Here is a 21,621-nt window from a genome sequence, read left to right as displayed (position 1 = left end):
TTTAGAGATACGATTATGATATCGGAATTCGGTTTTGTCACCAGACTGCACACTCTCAATTATTTAGGTGATATTAGCATGCCCCTGTCATGTTACAAATCATGCAAAGTTGTTTACTGTAGCATGCTATGGTCAGGCACAATGCTAGTCTATGACAGAAGCCCATTATAAATTGTGGTCATCAAAAGTGGGTTGTAGCGTGACTTGTACACCAAAGCTTGCCTATCTTCCTCCCACTGATGAAGCTTTCGGTGAATAGATAAAATGTTTAGAACCAAATCCACAATCTTTAGATCCAACTGAATATGATTCATCATGAGAAGTGACTTCTAAATCTCGTATACACACTACCGTCCCTGATATATTACTGGCTTTAGAGGAGTTGCTCAAATTGAAAACATGCTCACGTGACAGTGAATATTCATGTAGAACACAAATATGTACATGTGTAGTTGCAAAAGTTCCAAACTGGTATGTAAAGTGTTTGGTGTATGAGAAGGTTGCCAGGTTTGTTTCAGTGACCAAGCGACATAATATGTCGTAGTGCCAACTATATGTTCATTAACATACAATAGACGGATCATTGAGTTAAGCTAACAGAAACACTGGTGATATGTTCATGTTGATGAGGTTCTTTCTGATAACAGAGATTCGTAATGTTTAATGCATATTCATTATTTCTACTGGTGCGTCGGATAATTGATTAATTGTTCAGTTCTTTATCTTTTAAAACATACAACATAATTCATTTTTCTATTACAGAGAAATAGCACTTTGTCAATTTTCACGTTCCTTGGCGGGCATATTGAATATTACATTAATGGTTTCTACTGCTTTCTTCAAATAATTATTGCATTAAATTCCTTGTCTCTTAAAACTTACAAAAATACATTATACATGTTTCTGTCATACTTGTTTACAAATATATAGCATTTGGTTGATTTTCAGACCCATTGGCGGCCATCTTGAATACTTTAAATTGTTCAATGTTGACAATTCTACACCCACTTGGATATTATTATATGTCCAAAAGATAAATAAACATTGGGGCTTGCTATTCATAATGCATTCTTCAAACAACTTAGTTCATAAAATAATATGATTTTCTTTTCTTCTTTCCAGGAAATACGGGTGAGAACTATCGTGATATTGTTAACTCACAATAAAGTGGGATGTCGTCAACTCACAATATAGTGGGATGTTGTCAACTCACAATAAAATGGGATGTCGTCAACTCACAATATAGTGAGATGTCGTCAACTCACAATATAGTGGGATGTTGTCAACTCACAATAAAATGGGATGATGTCAACTCACAATATAGTGGGATGTCGTCAACTCACAATATAGTGGGATGATGTCAACTCACAATAAAATGGGATGATGTCAACTCACAATATAGTGGGATGTCGTCAACTCACAATAAAATGGGATGTCGTCAACTCACAATATAGTGAGATGTCGTCAACTCACATTATAAAGGGATGTTGTCAACTCACAATAAAATGGGATGATGTCAACTCACAATATAGTGGGATGTCGTCAACTCACAATATAGTGGGATGTTGTCAACTCACAATAAAATGGGATGTCGTCAACTCACAATATAGTGAGATGTCGTCAACTCACAATATAGTGGGATGTTGTCAACTCACAATAAAATGGGATGATGTCAACTCACAATATAGTGGGATGTCGTCAACTCACAATATAGTGGGATGATGTCAACTCACAATAAAATGGGATGATGTCAACTCACAATATAGTGGGATGTCGTCAACTCACAATAAAATGGGATGTCGTCAACTCACAATATAGTGAGATGTCGTCAACTCACATTATAAAGGGATGTTGTCAACTCACAATAAAATGGGATGATGTCAACTCACAATATAGTGGGATGTCGTCAACTCACAATATAGTGGGATGATGTCAACTCACAATAAAATGGGATGATGTCAACTCACAATATAGTGGGATGTTGTCAACTCACAATAAAATGGGATGATGTCATCTCACAATATAGTGGGATGTCGTCAACTCACAATATAGTGGGATGTTGTCAACTCACAATAAAATGGGATGATGTCAACTCACAATAAAATAGGATGATGTCAACTCACAATATAGTGGGATGTCGTCAACTCACAATATAGTGGGATGATGTCAACTCACAATATAGTGGGATGTCGTCAACTCACAATAAAGTGGGATGTCGTCAACTCACAATATAGTGAGATGTCGTCAACTCACAATATAGTGAGATGTCGTCAACTCACAATATAGTGAGATGTCGTCAACACACAATATAGTGAGATGTCGTCAACTCACAATATAGTGGGATGTCGTCAACTCACAATATAGTGGGATGTCGTCAACTCACAATATAGTGGGATGTCGTCAACTCACAATATAGTGGGATGATGTCAACTCACAATATAGTGGGATGTCGTCAACTCACAATATAGTGGGATGATGTCAACTCACAATAAAATGGGATGTCGTCAACTCACAATATAGTGGGATGTCGTCAACTCACAATATAGTGGGATGATGTCAACTCACAATAAAATGGGATGATGTCAACTCACAATATAGTGGGATGTCGTCAACTCACAATATAGTGGGATGATGTCAACTCACAATATAGTGGGATGATGTCAACTCACAATATAGTGAGATGTCGTCAACTCACAATATAGTGGGATGTCGTCAACTCACAATATAGTGGGATGATGTCAACTCACAATATAGTGGGATGATGTCAACTCACAATAAAATGGGATGATGTCAACTCACAATATAGTGGGATGTCGTCAACTCACAATATAGTGGGATGATGTCAACTCACAATATAGTGGGATGTCGTCAACTCACAATATAGTGGGATGATCTCAACTCACAATATAGTGGGATGTCGTCAACTCACAATATAGTGGGATGATGTCAACTCACAATATAGTGGGATGATGTCAACTCACAATAAAATGGGATGATGTCAACTCACAATATAGTGGGATGTTGTCAACTCACAATAAAATGGGATGATGTCAACTCACAATATAGTGGGATGATGTCAACTCACAATAAAATGGGATGATGTCAACTCACAATATAGTGGGATGTTGTCAACTCACAATAAAATGGGATGATGTCAACTCACAATATAGTGGGATGTCGTCAACTCACAATATAGTGGGATGTCGTCAACTCACAATATAGTGGGATGTCGTCAACTCACAATATAGTGGGATGTCGTCAACTCACAATATAGTGAGATGTCGTCAACTCACAATATAGTGAGATGTCGTCAACTCACAATATAGTGAGATGTCGTCAACTCACAATATAGTGAGATGTCGTCAACTCACAATATAGTGGGATGTCGTCAACTCACAATATAGTGGGATGTCGTCAACTCACAATATAGTGGGATGTCGTCAACTCACAATATAGTGGGATGTCGTCAACTCACAATATAGTGGGATGTCGTCAACTCACAATATAGTGGGATGATGTCAACTCACAATATAGTGGGATGTCGTCAACTCACAATATAGTGGGATGATGTAAACTCACAATAAAATGGGATGTCGTCAACTCACAATATAGTGGGATGTCGTCAACTCACAATATAGTAGGATGATGTCAACTCACAATAAAATGGGATGATGTCAACTCACAATATAGTGGGATGTCGTCAACTCACAATATAGTGGGATGATGTCAACTCACAATATAGTGGGATGTCGTCAACTCACAATATAGTGAGATGTCGTCAACTCACAATATAGTGAGATGTCGTCAACTCACAATATAGTGGGATGTCGTCAACTCACAATATAGTGGGATGTCGTCAACTCACAATATAGTGGGATGTCGTCAACTCACAATAAAATGGGATGATGTCAACTCACAATATAGTGGGATGTTGTCAACTCACAATAAAATGGGATGATGTCAACTCACAATAAAGTGGGATGTCGTCAACTCACAATATAGTGGGATATTGTCAACTCACAATAAAATGGGAATGATGTCAACTCACAATAAAGTGGGATGATGTCAACTCACAATATAGTGGGATGATGTCAACTCACAATATAGTGAGATGTCGTCAACTCACAATATAGTGAGATGTCGTCAACTCACAATATAGTGGGATGTCGTCAACTCACAATATAGTGGGATGTCGTCAACTCACAATATAGTGAGATGTCGTCAACTCACAATATAGTGGGATGTCGTCAACTCACAATATAGTGGGATGTCGTCAACTCACAATATAGTGAGATGTCGTCAACTCACAATATAGTGGGATGTCGTCAACTCACAATAAAGTGGGATGTCGTCAACTCACAATATAGTGGGATGTTGTCAACTCACAATAAAATGGGATGATGTCAACTCACAATAAAGTGGGATGTCGTCAACTCACAATATAGTGGGATGTTGTCAACTCACAATAAAATGGGATGATGTCAACTCACAATAAAGTGGGATGTTGTCAACTCACAATATAGTGGGATGATGTCAACTCACAATATAGTGGGATGATGTCAACTCACAATATAGTGGGATGTCGTCAACTCACAATATAGTGGGATGTCGTCAACTCACAATATAGTGAGATGTCGTCAACTCACAATATAGTGAGATGTCGTCAACTCACAATATAGTGGGATGTCGTCAACTCACAATATAGTGGGATGTCGTCAACTCACAATATAGTGAGATGTCGTCAACTCACAATAAAATGGGATGATGTCAACTCACAATATAGTGGGATGTCGTCAACTCACAATATAGTGGGATGTCGTCAACTCACAATATAGTGGGATGTCGTCAACTCACAATATAGTGAGATGTCGTCAACTCACAATATAGTGAGATGTCGTCAACTCACAATATAGTGGGATGTCGTCAACTCACAATATAGTGAGATGTCGTCAACTCACAATATAGTGAGATGTCGTCAACTCACAATATAGTGGGATGTCGTCAACTCACAATATAGTGAGATGTCGTCAACTCACAATAAAGTGGGATGTCGTCAACTCACAATATAGTGAGATGTCTTCAACTCACAATATAGTGAGATGTCGTCAACTCACAATATAGTGGGATGTCGTCAACTCACAATATAGTGGGATGTCGTCAACTCACAATAAAATGGGATGATGTCAACTCACAATATAGTGAGATGTCGTCAACTCACAATATAGTGGGATGTCGTCAACTCACAATAAAGTCAAATGACTAACAGTAAAGTGGAATTCCGACGTTGTCTCACACAACTGAAGTGGAATATCGAATTTGACTCATACAAAAATAGGATGTCGACGTTGAATTATGAATAAGTGTAGTCAATCCTCAAGGCTGGCCAATGGTAGCAAGGTCACCCCTAGAGGCCAACGTGCAAAAACAATGCTTTGCTCTTAACTATGCACACTCTGGAAGTGGTTTGGGTCATTCCTTTGGTCCTATGATGTATAAATGAACACATTTCATATCAGTGGGTATTATTATCGGTATTCTAATTTAGTGTAGGGCGGGATCAAGCTGTCAGTAGGTTAATGTTGAAATTTGAAATGCGAAATTGAAATGTCCACTCACATGCGAAGCTTAAACATTCCCATATAATACAAATGTTCACTGGTTTGACACTCTACATTCAATGTACGTTTAAAGCTGGCCGCACACTGCCCTTCCGGGCTATGGTTTGTGATCGGCGCCACGAATCGCAGAGTCGCAAGCCTTGGTTTGTGGACAACGCCGTAGCCATGTCGCAATTATTAAATGCCGGCGGACCTTGGCGCAGCAATGACCGCAGAAATCAAAAGAAACCGTAGCCCGCAAGGGCAGTGTGTGGCCAGCTTATGGTTAAAAATTAAGTACAGTGTTCCCCAAATGTACAGGTATTCAGTCATATGTATATGTATGCATGCGTAGGTGTATGTATGTATGTATGCATGTATGTATGTATGTATTTATGCATGTATGGACGTAGGTATGGACGTAAGTATGTACGTATGTATGTACGTAAGCACATACGCACGCACGTACGTACGCACACACGCATGCAAGCATGCCTGCCTGCCTTCCTAGCTGCCTGCCTTCCTAGATGCCTGACTACCTGCCTGCCTGTCTCGTGCCTGCCTACCTGCCTTCGTGCCTGCCTGCCTTCCTAGCTGCCTGACTGCCTGTTTGCCTGCCTGCCTGCCTTCCTAGCTGCCTGAAAACCTGCCTGCCTCGTGCCTGCCTACCTGCCTACCTGCCTTCGTGCCTGCCTGCCTGCCTGCATGTACGTACGTATGTAGTTTCATATAAAGAGATAAAACAAAAGGTGAACAAAAACATGGCGTTATTCGGTGTTTAATTTATATGCAATATTAAAGTAACATGGCTAACCAACCAGACCTTGGCAGTACGTGTGTTCGTTGAAACCTAAAATAAAACAAAATGTCATCGTTTGAGAATGAATGAATGAATGTTTAACGACACCCCAGCACGAAAAATACATCGGCTATTGGGTGTCAAACTATGGTAATGCAAATAAATAAAGTGATGATCAACGTCAACATAAAAATTCAAGGTTTAAACAAAAACAGTGTAAAGAACTGTGCATAAATACAAATACAAATATCACAGAATTTTACGGACACCGAATTTTACTCTGAACTTCAATTTGTGCTGTATTGGCCATTCTCAAAGAGAATGTTACACCCCTGCACCACGGTGAGGTTACAGCACGCGCAGGGGTCATCGTTTGAGGGTTGGATTAAGGTGTTTGTAAGCCATAGACACAAACATAACTTAAACAACAGGCGTTATAGTCTACCTGCACTTGCCACAGTAAATCGCATATTCATTCTATACAACATTTTGTATGTACGACATCACTAAGAAGGCTATTTTGTTTAACAACACCACTAGAACAACACTAAGGAAGATGACAGAAATGTTTTGTTTATTTTATTTTAGGTTATTTTGTGCAATATTTCTGTCAAACACTTACAGTTCATTGCATGCAATGTGTATATGTGTTATCAGTTTAAAGATATACAATTGGCTGCCACTGGTTGATGATCCAGTTTAACTTGTAGAAATTGTACACACACAGACACACACACTCTCTCTCTCTCTCTCTCTCTCTCTCTCTCTCTCTCTCTCTCTCTCTCTCTCTCTCTCTCTCTCTCTCTCTCTCTCTCTCTCTGGAACGAATGGCGCGACCACATTACATACCAGGATGTCCTGAAACCCTATGGGAAGGGGTGTCTCCAACAGACCACTGACAGGACGGGTCACCCAGCTCCTCCCCGTTTGTCCTGCCGTCTCCGTCAGAATCCTGTCTACACAGGGCTCCAGTCCACCGTTTTCCCGCAGCATGAAAATCCTACGAAGTAAAGGAATAAGCTAATTTTTAACAAAATAATAATAATAATAATAATAATAATAATAATAATAATAATAATAATAATAATATTATTATTATTGTGTGTGTATGTGTGTTGTGTGTGTGCGTATATATATGCTGACACAATGAAAATGCAAAACAGATATTTTTCAATATTTTGTTGTGATTAATGAAAAATATATTTATTGGACTTAAAATAACAATTTATGAGAGGAAGCCATTGATTGGTACTTTTGTCTGGGTTTTAATCCTGGTTTTGTTCTCGTTACACATACAATAGCAGAAACACAAACAATGGTGTGAAACGCGTACACTACATGCTCAATCATGCTGCATGAAATGCACGTGAAATGCCAGTATGTGGCCACATAAAAGTCATGTAACGGTGTCATATTCCTCATCACATTAAGAATACCACGACTCAGAGAAGAACAACGGGAGCGAGCGTTGGGCATGGTTCAAGGGGGGACTTCGCAAAGCCAAGTTGCTAGGACATTCAGAGTCAATCCACCAACTATTGGACGACTTGTTGAACGTCATCAACAGACCGTGAGTGTCCGTGATCGACCTCGACCTGGTCAACGTCCCATTACGACACCACGCCATGATCGGCAGATTCAACGACACCACCTCCGTGACCGGTTCAGAACTGCGACGATAACAGCAAGCAACACGATAGGACGTTATGGAAGGCCTATCCATCCGATGACGGTCATCCGTCGTCTCCGTCGGCTGGACTCAGATGCAGACGCCCGTACAACGGTAACATCATGACACCGCGACATCGTGCTGCGAGACTACAGTTTGCTCTCCAGAATGGTAATCATCCACCAGCCTTTTACCGGAGCATTGTTTTCTCAGATGAGTCCCGTTTCTTTGTCTCCTTTGCCGATGGAAGAGCACGTTTGTACAGGAGACTCCATGAACGGTACGCTGACGGATGTGTTAAGGAACGTGATCGGTTTGGCGGCGGTTGTCTGATGGTATGGGGGGGGGGGGGTGGTGGGGGCAATCAACTGTGATTTCAGGAGTGATCCCATCATTCTCCACCATGCCCTTACAGCACAGTGTTATGTTGACGTTATTCTAAGACCAGTTCTCCAGCCACTTTTGCGCCGTCACCGAAGACCAGGAGGTCCCCTTCTGTTTCAACAAGACAATGTCCGTCCACATACTGCAAGATTTACCCAGGCATTCCTGTAACAAGCCGGTATCACCGTTATGAACTGGCCCGCCGTTTCACCGGATTTGAACTCAATTGATCATATGTGGGATGAGTTAGGACGTCGTGTACGTCACCGCCAGCCACCACCGCGTACCGTCGCTGAGCTTGCACAGGCGTTGCAGGAGGAGTGGAAGAACATTCCTGTGGCTTATTTGAGATGTTTGTGCCAATCCTTTCCCCGTCGTCTTCACGCATGCTCACGGGCCAATGGTGGATACACCAGATACTGATCTTGATGGGGGGTGGGGGTGGGGGGGGGGGGGGGGTGTTGAACTTTTCGATTACGAATGCGACTCGATTACTGATGATAACTGGCCATGTTTCCATTTGAATGTATCTCATGAATACCAGTCATTAATGTCATATTACATTATCCATCAATTCATTAATAGCTTGTCGTTATTTGCAATGAAAAGCTGTTTTTGCGTTTTCATTGTGTGTCAGTATATATATATATATATATATATATATATATATATATATATGTATATATGTATGTATGTATGTATGTGTGTGTGTGTGTGTGTGTGTGCGTGTGTGTGTGCCTGTGTGCGTGTGTGTGCATGTGTGTGTGCCTGTGTGCGTGTGTGTGTGTGTGCGTGCGTGTATTTTGTAAATAGAAATGAGGTGGATCATCATCATGGGGAGTTTGGGGCTGCGGGGTGCGAATGAACATATATAAATTCTATTGTCAAAAAACAGTAGCGTTTGATTTTATATTCAGTACAAAATGATTCACTGAAAAAGCCTTTGGGATAATTATAAAGCCAACATTATTTATAGTATTGTTTACAAACATTGTGTACATTCAAAGTTAACTGAAACTGATTTAAGTGTAAAGTTCACAGCATTCAGTAGCAACTCTAAACCGAATTTGTCGTTCCCACGCATGTAACTCCACGTATAGTTGGCAGACGTTTGCTTTGTTTAACGACACCACTAGAGCACATTCATTTATTAATCATCGGCTATTGATGTCAAACATTTGGTGATTTTGACATATAGTCTTAGGGTGGAATTCCGCTACAGTTTTCCATTAATAGCAAGAGATCTTTTATATGAACAATCCCATAAAATAGTGGGCAGATAACAAGTAGCTTACCGTGTTTGAAGGAAGGAAGGAAATGTTTTATTTAACGACGCAGTCACACATATTGAGAGAGGAAACCCGCTGTCGCCACTTCGTAGGCTACTCTTTTCGATTAGCAGTAACGGATCTTTCACACACACCATTCCACAGACAGGATAGTACACAGCACGGCTGGAACGAGAAATAGCCCAGTGGGTCCACCGACGGTGATCGATCCTAGACCGATCGCGCATCAAGCAAACGCTTTACCACTGGGCTACGTCTCGACCCTTACCGCATTTGAAGCTCAAACCACCAGGAATCATGAACTAAAATCGCGTTAAAAAGCAATTTTGACACCTCCATTACATTGTTGGTCATTTTCCACGAGGATGAAGGGGCGGTATTTATTTCAGTCGGTTGAGTGCTCGCCTGAGGTGCTTACGTCGCAGGATCGAACCACCTCAGTGGGTCCATTCAACTGATTTGGGTTTTCTCTTTCCAACCAGTGTACCACAACTGGTCAAAGGCCGTACATGTACAAGATTCGTTACTGCTAATGGAAAAATGTAGAGGGTTTCCTGTGATGACTATGAGTCAGAATTTCCAAATGTGTGACATCCATTGATTAAATAATTAATCAATATGCTCTAGTGGTGTCGTCAAACAAAACACTTTGTCCTCGTGATGTCTTTAATTTGTGCTCCAACCGGTATATACAAAGCGAACACAGTCGTCTCCACCATTATTTCTACTGACAAAATAATAATAATAATAAAAAATAATGAAACATAATTGTCAAAAGTGTTCAATTTCCTTTTTGATTCAGTGTACTTACCAAGCCGAATTGTAGGAGGTGGTGTTTGATGTGGTGATGCGGGTGACGACTATCATGGCCGACCGCAGGCCATGTGACTGAATGATCGCATGGATCTAGAACGTTGTGCCCATTGGGGATTCGATCTCGGTAACTCTTACTACAGGTGCCTAAAGCTGCGAATATTAATAACAGAACAACACGGACATGCATTGTCATGGTGAGGAATGCGGCAGTGTGTGGAATACACGCGTAGAAATACACTCGTTATCGTTGTGTGAACGAAACACATGTTGTTCACTATCGAGTCTAGACGATGGTCACTGTCTAGACCAACGCCATTTCTGAATAAAACGTGATACGCGTACACCTGCTTAGGTCACACATATTAAGACTTGTTGTCGGTGCACGAGTACTAAAACTGAATCCACTTTGATAAGTCGAATGTTAAAACAAGTTTACGAGAAATTCAAACCCATACATTTATATTACTAGTGTTCCCTCAGTAGTCCTAAGGATTACCACATTTAAATTATTAAAATTGTTATAATTGTTTTCCGAGTTAGCACATTTTCCGGCAACCAATATCCCCCATCCGACTAAAGACTCGAATGCATATACAATTTTGAAAGCCAGCCCTTATAGTATGCACGATGATTCATGTAAAAGACCCCTTGCCACTAAAAGTTCTGTAAAATTTACCAGTTGCTTGATATCCCAATAGTCGTTGATTAATAAAGCAATGTGATCTCGTGGTGTCATTTCCACAGACAGGATAGCACATACCACGGCCTTTGGTAGACCAGTCGTGGAGAACTGGATGTAACGAGCAATTGCCAACGACAGAGATTGTTCCTAGACCGACCGCGCATCTGGCAAGCATTTCACCACTGGGCTACATCCCGCCCTATCGGCATCGGTGGCGTCGTGGTTAGGCCATCGATCTACAGGCTGGTAGGTACTGGGTTCGGATCCCAGTCGAGGCATGGGATTTTTAATCCAGATATCGACTGCAAACCCTTGCACCAACCAGTGATCCATAACTGGTTCAACAAAGGCCATGGTTTGTGCTATCCTGCCTGTGGGAAGGGCAAATAAAAGATCCCTTGCTGCCTGTCGTAAAAGAGTAGCATATGTGGCGACAGCGGGTTTCCTCTAAAAAAAAACAGTGTCAGAATGACAATATGTTTGACGTCCAATAGCCGATAATAAGATAAAAAATCAATGTGCTCTAGTGGCGTCGTTATATAAAACAAACTTTACTTTTTACATTCCGCCCTCGATTTTGTATTGAGTAACATGAAGGACCAACTTCGAATGATGGACTGTGTTTTCCTAAGTCAGTTCTAAGGAATGGTGGTGGATCAGCCCAATATTCGAACGGGTGTGCTCTGCTTTTATGCTGCGAGAGTAGGGTAGTGACACCCTGATAGTTAGGTCGGGTACGTTCGGAATCCTCGAAGATGTTCGGATAAATCAGTAAGATGTGAAGGGAATGCATATACCTGATTGGCTGAATCGGCCCACATGACATGTTCCCCCAAGATAGCTATAGCTATAGCACACGACATCCCGGTATGTTCTCCTTGACACCGCCATGGCAAGTTGTACTTTTATGCAAGGTTTGATGATCCTATGTGAACTGATCATAAGGACGATATGGCCCCGTCAAGGATTTATCCATTAGTTACAAGGGATCTTATATATGCATGATCCCACAGACATGATAGCACATACCACGGCCTTTGATATACCAGTCGTGGAGCATTAGCTGGAATGAGAAATAGCCCAATGGATCCTGCTTTTCAGTTTAAATATGATAAAGAAAGAACTACATTATAGACAACAATAAACGCGTATGAATTCAACATTGGATGGTGTGATTGGACTAAGCAGTTTTGGCATTCCATGTTTTTATTTATTTCAACACCAAGAAAACACGATGTGATAGGTAAATGTAGTGTTATGTTTGGTTTATACTATTAGTATAAACCATTTTGAAGTTCGTTCTTTTTAATGGTGATATTTATATTATTGAAAAATGAAAAATTAAAATATAACTTTTTGGACTATTTGTACTATTTGTGAAAAATGTTTATTTTCGTTCAGTAATTGGGAGAAAAATAATCATTCATATGTCCCTACGTGGGATAGGGCTATTCCACTCTCGGGCACATATTTTGATGTCAGCTAATCGCCAAGCCTCGTCCCTGACATCAAATTTTGTACCCTCGGGTGGAATAACCCTATCTCACATAGGGACATGCGAATGATTATTTTAATCTGTATCATATGCAGGTGCTGCATATGCTTTAAGACTTGCGACCTGTTATTCTATAATGTTACCTCCTTCACGAGTCGTAACCTCAAGTACACCGCTGTGAATGTCTTCGGGTACATGGTCAGTAATTGATCATGAGTTAAAGAAGCTTGTGCATAATGAAGTCATTCTTGTGTGTTACAACATCTTTGTATTGACGTCTTTAAGCAGACATACATATACATATATATCACCTTTGTTTTTACAAGCAACTGCATATTTGCACATCTTTTATTTCCAAACATCAAGAGGGAAGCATCAAACAATCAACATGTCAAGGCAGTTCTAACCAAATGAGTCAGGCGGGCTTATACAAACGATGAGGACATCTAGTTTTCGAAATATTCCGGGGAATATGCCCCAAAACACCATAGAAAATGATGTCACTCGGTAAGCATGGTCTGCTTGAGCTATTTTTAATTGTTCATCAATAAAAGTCAAACTTTCATGCTTATTATTCCTGTTATTTTATATTGTAGTAACTGGTCATTATAGTACTAGTTATCAGTACTAACTACAAGAACTAAGTACAGTTTTTAAAGTTTTATTTCAGGGATTTTCAGGAATCATATATATGTAATAAGCAAACTATCGGAAATAAATTTCGGAGGACTAGGAATAGTAGGATTGAAAATTCTGTGGACTAGGAGTACCAGGAATAAAGGTCCCACGGACTTACATTCCTCGGAATGCACGTCCCACAGACAGAAAGGAATTTAAGTCCGGTAGGAATACAAGTCCTAGGATAAAAACAATTTAAAAAATAAACTAGGAATGAAAGTCCTGAGGACCTCGATTCCTACGGACCTGCGTTCCTTTTACACTGGACTATTAGTCACGTAGATAGATACTATGACGTCATGGGAGATTTGGGTAGTAGCGTGGCTGTTCTAGCTTGATCCCTTGTCCCACTAGATGAATCAATTAAAAAAAAAGTATGCTGCTAAACCCTCACCCCCACCCTCACCGCCACCGCCATCCCACCCATTTTTCCTCAGGATTAGGGTTAGCGTTTTTATTAGTGTTGGAATATAAACACATTTTCCTGATCAAAGCCAAACGTGCTGCGATTTAAAATAAGACAGGAAGAAAGGAAATGTTTTACTTAACGACGCACTCAACACATTTTATTTACGGTTATATGACGTCGGACATATTGTTAAGGACCACACAGATATTGAGAGAGGAAACACGCTGTCGCCACTTCATGGGCTACTCTTTTTTATTAACAGCAAGGGATCTTTTATATGCACCATCCCACAGACATAACACATACCACGGCCTTTGATATACCAGTCGTGGTGCACCAGCTAGAGCGAGATATATAAAACAAAGGAGAGCGACGGCTATATCACGAGATGCACAATAACGAACCATTTTACTACATTTTGGTAATGGCACAACAGTACTTTAGGAAATGGACGTTTGCACATTTTAAACAAGGTGACAAATTGGTGACTGACATATCGTTATCTTGAGGCCTACACACACACACAGAGAAAGAGAGAGAGAGAGAGAGAGAGAGAGAGAGAGAGAGAGAGAGAGAGAGAGAGAGAGAGAGAGAGAGAGAGAGAGAGAGAGAGAGAGAGAGAGAGAGAGAGAGAGAGAGAGAGACGAGAGAGAGGAGAGAGAGAGAGAGAGAGAGAGAGAGAGAGAGAGAGAGAGAGAGAGAGAGAGAGAGATAGAGAGAGAGAGAGAGAGAGAGAGAGAGAGAGAGAGAGAGAGAGAGAGAGAGAGAGAGAGAGAGAGAGAGAGAGAGAGAGAGAGAGAGAGAGAGAGAGAGAGAGAGAGAGAGAGAGAGAGAGAGAGAAGGGAGGTGTATGGCTTTGGTCTGATGTCTACATTATTTCTAGTTCTAATGTAAACACAGTTTAATAATTAACACAAAGTTATAAGAGTAATATGGTAGCCTTTATTGGTGGACAAATGGATTATTTGTACCACATGCTCAAGATAATTAATAAGTGAATGTTCAGTTTCCAATTTAATTCACTGACAAACTCACTGAGACGCCCGTTTGCTCAGTTTCACTATCCGTAAACAGACGGACGTAGACTATGCCAGTTGTGCCGCCTGTGGCCCACGTGACGGAACCTGCTCCAGTTGCTAAGGGCGAATCCCTTGACAAGGATGTGGATATGGCCACTTTGATTCCACTGCCTCCTGTTGTCGTTACCGTTAACGAGCTGTCGCTGGCTGTTAGGCTGACTCCAAACACAGGTTGTCTGATGCTGGATACCTTGATATTGCTCTGTGACTGTGATGTTGTCAGCATGCGCAAGTAGCTGGTTAAGTCGCACGTGCTGATGCCCACCACGCTAAACCCAGCTTTGAATTTTTCCGTGTCCAAACCAAGAGTATAGGCTGCTCGTATCACTCCGCAGGCTCCGCTGACAAAGTTAGTGTTTGCGTTCCAGTATACGCGATTAGCGGTCAGAAATGCTTCAAAGCCATATCGCATTTTGACATCACGTTCCTTGACTATTTCATAGAACGCTTTATTGTAAACCCCACTGCTGTAATGAACATCCAGGCCAGTGTAGTATTGACTAGCAAGATCAATAGACCTACCGTCGCGCGAGGGTTTATCAAAGTATCGCAGAGGACGACTTTGGTGTTTTGTGTCTTCAAATCCACTCAGCCAATCATTTGAACTGAAAAACACTTCAGCGGCTTCTCCCATTATGTCGGAAAACGCTTCATTCATGCCACCAGACTGACCTGAGTATATTAATCTGCTATATTTACCAGTAACACCGTGACCTAATTCGTGAGCCACGGTGTCCAAGTTTGACAAAGGATAGAACAACGTGTATCCATCTCCAATCATTACAGCAGAGTTGAACCAGAAGGCATTATCTTCCCTATAGCCGTAATGAACAAGAATAGCTGGTTTGTTCAGAGGCGTAAGTCCGTACCAGTCTTTCAGCATCTTCTGGCTGATGGTTCCATAGAAGAACGCGTCCGTAGCAGGACCATAACCTCCATTTATTGCATCTTGATATCCCGAGGAGCACGTGAATTCAATCACATTTCGGTTTCTGTCATTTTTAGTTTGTTTCAAATCAACTGTAATAACATGCTCATTTTTCATAAAACACTGTGTGCCAATTACTGTAGGGGATAGGCATCGGGGTGATGTTCCATAAATGTATTTGCCAGTCTTAGGATTGCCACCAACACCTACAGCCGTTGAACTACACGACGTAGACGTGGCCGTGGTCCGACGGATCTGTGTTGTGGTCTGAGTTGTCGGTTTTGTGGTCGATGTGGGTTGTGTTGTGGTCTGAGTTGTCGGTTTTGTGGTCGATGTGGGTTGTGTTGTGGTCTGAGTTGTCGGTTTTGTGGTCGATGTGGGTTGTGTTGTGGTCTGAGTTGTCGGTTTTGTGGTCGATGTGGGTTGTGTTGTGGTCTGAGTTGTCGGTTGTGCGGTCCTATGTTCTTCTGTGGTGTCCGGTTCGGCTGTATCTTCTGTGGTGTCCGGTTCGGTTGTACCTTCTGTGGTGCCCGTTTCGGTTGTACCTGTCTCTGTGGTGCCCGTTTCGGTTGTACCCGTTTCTGTGAATTCAGTTTCGGATGTACTTTCTTCTGTGGTGTCCAGTTCGGTTGTACCTGTCTCTGTGGTGCCCGTTTCGGTTGTACCCGTTTCTGTGAATTCAGTTTCGGATGTACTTTCTTCTGTGGTGTCCAGTTCGGTTGTATCTTCTGTGGTGTCCGGTTCGGTTGTACCTTCTGTGGTGCCCGTTTCGGTTGTACCTGTCTCTGTGGTGCCCGTTTCGGTTGTACCCGTTTCTGTGAATTCAGTTTCCATTATTGTAGTAGCACTCTTGACTCTGTTGAATCGCTTTATTACCTCGCCGTTACACATATCAATGTAATAACACGGCTGGCCCAGCACCGCACCAGTATCTGTTAACATTTCGACGACAATTGTTAAATGTGCTTTGTTTTTATCATCTACAAATATGATTCGCGGTATGACAATCATGTCGATGATGTTCGATTTCTTCAGGCCTTCTTTCTGCAGCACAGTTTCGATAGCTTTGGTTCTCGTGAACTTGCAATAAATGTTAGGCACGTCATCTTTGATGTGCAAGACAAGTGAACCCCCGACGACGCCACCTTGATATATGCCGTGATCATCCACGTCAGCGTCGATGGATCCACCAATAACCGAAAGCCCTTTATAGAACTCTTCAAACTTCCGCTGAACCGTCCCGTGCACTGTATTAACTCTCTCGCTGGCAGGCTTGATCCTGATATCGCTGGAAATGCCGAGCATTCGATGGAATGTCGGCTTTGACTTGACTGGGCGTCGTGATGCTAGTGCGGACCCAATCTGATAGCGTGTGTTGGCGTCTACGACGTGTCCAGCTTCTGCCACTTCGCTTACGAACATAATCATGACTGAAACAAAGAAAGAAAGAAAGAAAGAAAGAAAGAAAAGAGGTCAGACCAGTCTCTTAGACGTGGTTGTCGCCATCCATACGAAACAACGAGGATGTATGGCTTTCCGCACACAGACGAAATATTTTACAAAGTGTGCTGTTAATGCTATGACGATTTTGTTAAAATATCTTTGGATTCTCTAGGCACATTTCAGAGAGAATGCTACACAATTATAATACATTAATTCGTATTCATTCATTTTACTCAATTTTAAATTGATTTATAACTATCCCTAATTAAATTTTTTAAAACAAAATATCCAGTGCGGTTCTTTGGGGTGTGGGGTGTGTGGGTGGGTGGGTGGGGGGGGGGGGGTGCTTGTTTGTTTTACAGAAATATGAGCTTGAATATGGTAATAGTCATGCTCATATTTGACATTACGTAGTGCAAGCATCCTTTAAGTTAATGGGGGCGGGACGTAGTCAAGTGCTAAAGCGCTCGCTTGTTGCGCGGTCGGTCTAGGATCAATCCCCGTCAGGGAGAGAGAGAGAGAGAGAGAAAAAAAAATAGACGTTACTTTATAAGCTACTTTAACCGGTTAGCAGCAAGGGGTCTTTTCTTATGAATTTGCCATATAAAGTTTGTTTTGTTTAACGACACCACTAGAGCACATTGATTTATTGGATTAGCTATTGGATGTCAAACATTTGGTAATTTTTACATATAGTTTTAGAGAGGAAACCCGCAACATTTGTTTTCATTAGTAGCAAAAGATTTTTTATACACACCATCCCACAGATAAAAATAGCCCAATGGGCCCACCGACGGGGAAATTTGCCATATAGTCAGCTGGCAGAATACACATACCTTTAACGTGCCGGTCGTGGAATACTGGGTCGGTGCAGTAGGGGAGTACTCTGCTACTGGACTACACGGTAGTTACTTAGTCTACAGGTCTTGTGTTTTAAGGCGGACAATTACACGCGCCCGCCACAGCCCGCATAAAGTGATTACCATGCGGGCTACACACAGCCAGCCTAGCTATAAATAATATTGAGAAAAAATGGCCCACCTACAGCAGTACCCTTCCTTTTTAAGATGATCTATTCGGAACTCACTGATATCAGTTTTATACAGAAGAGCAACTACAGTGAATATATACAAGTGTAATTTTAATATGCACAATAAGTCATAACATATAAATGGGAAATGTTAAATGAATAGTTTTAAAATACACAAAATGGAGAAAACATTCTTTTAAGGAGGCCCACCCAAAATGAATTGTTCTCAGTCGGTTAAAAACAGCCCATCTAGACGACAAAAAGCCGATTTTTACCTACCTGCATATTTAAAATCATAAGGCCCTCCACTTGTTAGTTTGCATGGGTACCTACCTCAGGGACATCGTGGATCAGCAACTGGCGTTTAGGATCGAATATGCCGAGTTCGTATTCCTGAACCGGCTACATGTCGAAGGAGAGCTCAACAATGTTGGAACAAAAGTTTGTTTTGTTTAACGGCATAACTAGAGCACATTGATTTATTAATCATCGGCAAACATTTGCTAATTTTGACATAGTCTTAGATAGGAAACCTGCTGTATTTTTCCATTAGTATATGCACCATCACACAGACAGGATAGCACATACCGCGACCTTTGATATACCAGGCGTTGTGCACTGGCTGTAACGATAAATACCCCAATGGGTTCACCGACGGGGATCGATCTCAAACCGACTGCTTTACCACTGGACTACGGTGGTATGCTTCCCGGAAAATTTTGAATTAAGATAATCTGAGAGGTATTTTCAGGACAATTTATTAAGGTTTTTTTTTAAAGTTATTAGAAAGGGTACTTCAAACCAGCGGTGAAGGTGTGTGGTCACGGGATTCCTCTGACCCAACCCCTGGAATCGCCAATGCTGACATTTATTAATATAGTCTTGCTCTATACATTACTATGAACAACACACGCCATTAATATTCCAGACATGATCACATATATGGGAGAGGCATCCTATTTATACTTCATAGGTGGTGATGTACGGACTCCCATGTGTGTAGTGGGAGAGGTCGATTTTTACCCGAATCTGAATTACAAAGTTTATTCATATTAGCATTGCTATCAGACAGTTGCAAACGAATCGCCACGCATTATTACATGGATTACAACTAATATTGGTGGTAGAATGATGGAAGTACATGGTGAAAAGTGTTCAGGACAGCTAATATTGGTGGTAGAATGATGGAAGTACATGGTGAAAAGTGTTCAGGACAGCTAATTTTGGTGGTAGAATGATGGAAGTACATGGTGAAAAGTGTTCAGGACAGCTAATTTTGGTGGTAGAATGATGGAAGTACATGGTGAAAAGTGTTCAGGACAGCTAATATTGGTGGTAGAATGATGGAAGTACATGGTGAAAAGTGTTCAGGACAGCTAATTTTGCCTGAATTTCTCTATTGTTTTTGACCGAATCTGACGATTTTCTACAGGACTGGGGAGGTACCCCCACCTGAAAGGTCTCGAACGCTTATGGTGGTGTTTCTGCACACAACTGTAATAATGACACACTATTTTTCTTTTTCAGATCCTGGAAATGCTATATTATCTTAGGATTAGCTACACACATAAATATTGGTTTGTAAACTTTACCCGTCAAAAAGAATAGACGATTCAGCATCGTAAAGCGTTGGGTTGAGACACCTGGGGGAAAAAAGTAAAAAACAAATATAAAATTACAACACATAATTGAAACCAAAATGCATTGGACATCATAAATAAATAAATACATAAATAAGGTGAAGAAAACAACTTATCACAAGCATGGGTGTTTGGAGTTGGGTCGTTTTGAAGGTGGTCGGATTGAAAAAAAAGAGTTACCTTTATTCAATAAATGTGTAACACTGACCACCTATAAGTGACAAGCAAAGACACTAACCGCTACTTTCACAATACGCTAAGTTTTCTATTAGTTTCGTTTTGTATAAAGGCATTCGTCTTGTCTTCAAACAAGAAGTATACAAAATTGGTGTATCGTTGTGCTGGGGTGATGTTAAATATTCATTCAAATAAGAAGTAAAAAAGTGAAGAATGTTAATACAGTGAAACCTCTCAAAACCGGACCCTTTGTAAACCGGAATTCCCGCAAAACCGGACATGTTTCACGGTCTTTTTAAAAAAATCAGTAAAGAACTTAACCTCTCTAGACCGGATACCTCTAAAAACCTATGAGCAGGAAGGTAAGGCATAAACGACATGCAGACGGCACATGATAGACAGACAGACAGACAGACAGACATAAATACAATATATAACAAATTAGAACAAAGAAACTGTTACTCACCCATCCGTAAAAAATAACAAGCTATGGTTCTTATAATATAATTTGTTGAAAGTGAACTTTATATACCCGTTGTATCACATGCAAATGACACACGTCTATTTTTCAGTATAGTCAAGAACATATAGCATTGCTAAATATGTAAATACTTGTATTTATACCATGAGAATTGCATAGGAGATTCTTTAATTAGTCTGACAAAACCATTGGTTTCCACAATCACTTATTTTTTTTTAATATTGGTTTTATTTTGAAAGAAATATAATAAATGCTGATTGAGAGATACACAGAAATATACATGTTAATGAGTAATCGGCTACAACATATTGTGTATTGGTAATATTTATTGTTATTTACGCATGTTTACATTGACAGTATATTACTTATAATCAGTTTCCGCTCATTGGAACCATGTTTCTAATATTTGTAAATTGTAGATGATTGTTTACATCAGTAACTCGAAATAACTATATGTTTAAATTAGCATACTTCAAATGAACTGGCAATGGGATTGGCAATATCTAGAAAATACTTGAAAATATTTTGTATTGGATACCAATCAGACTGATATGTTATGATGTGCGTGGTTGTATTGATATTTATATGAAATCCAAAAGTAATTGGAGAGACCACACTACTGTCCTTTATACAAACAAGATTAGTTTATTTAAATGTAATTAATAAATGTCAGGGGACAGGATGTAGCCCAGTGGTAAAGCGTTCGCCTGATATGCGGTCGGTCTAGGATCGATCCCCGCCCGTAGGCCCATTGGGCTAGTTCTCGTTCCAGCCAGTGCACCACGACTGGTATATGAAAAACCGTGATGTTTTTTTCTGTTTGGTGGTTCATATAAACTATCTATCTATCTATCTATCTATTTATCTCTCTGTCTGTCTCTATCTATCTATCTACCTATTTATCTATCTATCTATCTATCTATCTATCTATCTATCTATCTATCTATCTATCTATCTATCTATGTATGTATTGATGTATGTATGTATGTAAGTATTTATGTATCTATCTACGTCTCCTCTCTCTC

At 40.6% G+C, this 21,621-nt stretch overlaps 1 protein-coding gene across 1 annotated transcript; it reads right to left on the bottom strand.

The window, feature by feature from the left end:
- Positions 1-6,359: 6,359 nt before the first annotated feature.
- LOC121374636 (temptin-like) lies at positions 6,360-10,747 on the bottom strand. Its single transcript, XM_041501743.1, has 3 exons — positions 10,550-10,747; positions 7,246-7,396; positions 6,360-6,447 (listed from the first exon to the last, which is right to left on the bottom strand). Exons 1-3 carry the CDS (start codon positions 10,745-10,747, stop codon positions 6,407-6,409), a joined length of 390 nt encoding a protein of 129 aa, XP_041357677.1. The 3' UTR covers positions 6,360-6,406.
- Between the last annotated feature and the right edge of the window lie 10,874 nt (positions 10,748-21,621).

This window comes from Gigantopelta aegis, chromosome 6 (genome assembly GCF_016097555.1).
Source record: "Gigantopelta aegis isolate Gae_Host chromosome 6, Gae_host_genome, whole genome shotgun sequence".
In the NCBI taxonomy this organism is placed as follows: domain Eukaryota; kingdom Metazoa; phylum Mollusca; class Gastropoda; order Neomphalida; family Peltospiridae; genus Gigantopelta; species Gigantopelta aegis.
The sequence above is the reverse complement of the archived record's forward strand: the minus strand, read 5'-3'. Positions and strand labels throughout refer to the sequence as shown.

Excerpts from the sequence above, each read along its gene's own strand:
- LOC121374636 (XM_041501743.1), bottom strand. The coding sequence starts at position 10,747 with ATGACAATGCATGTCCGTGTTGTTCTGTTATTAATATTCGCAGCTTTA. Across the intron at positions 7,397-10,549 it reads ACCTCCTACAATTCGGCTTG|GATTTTCATGCTGCGGGAAA; the intron begins GTAAGTACACTG and ends TTTACTTCGTAG. Across the intron at positions 6,448-7,245 it reads TAGGGTTTCAGGACATCCTG|GTTTCAACGAACACACGTAC; the intron begins GTATGTAATGTG and ends GTTTTATTTTAG.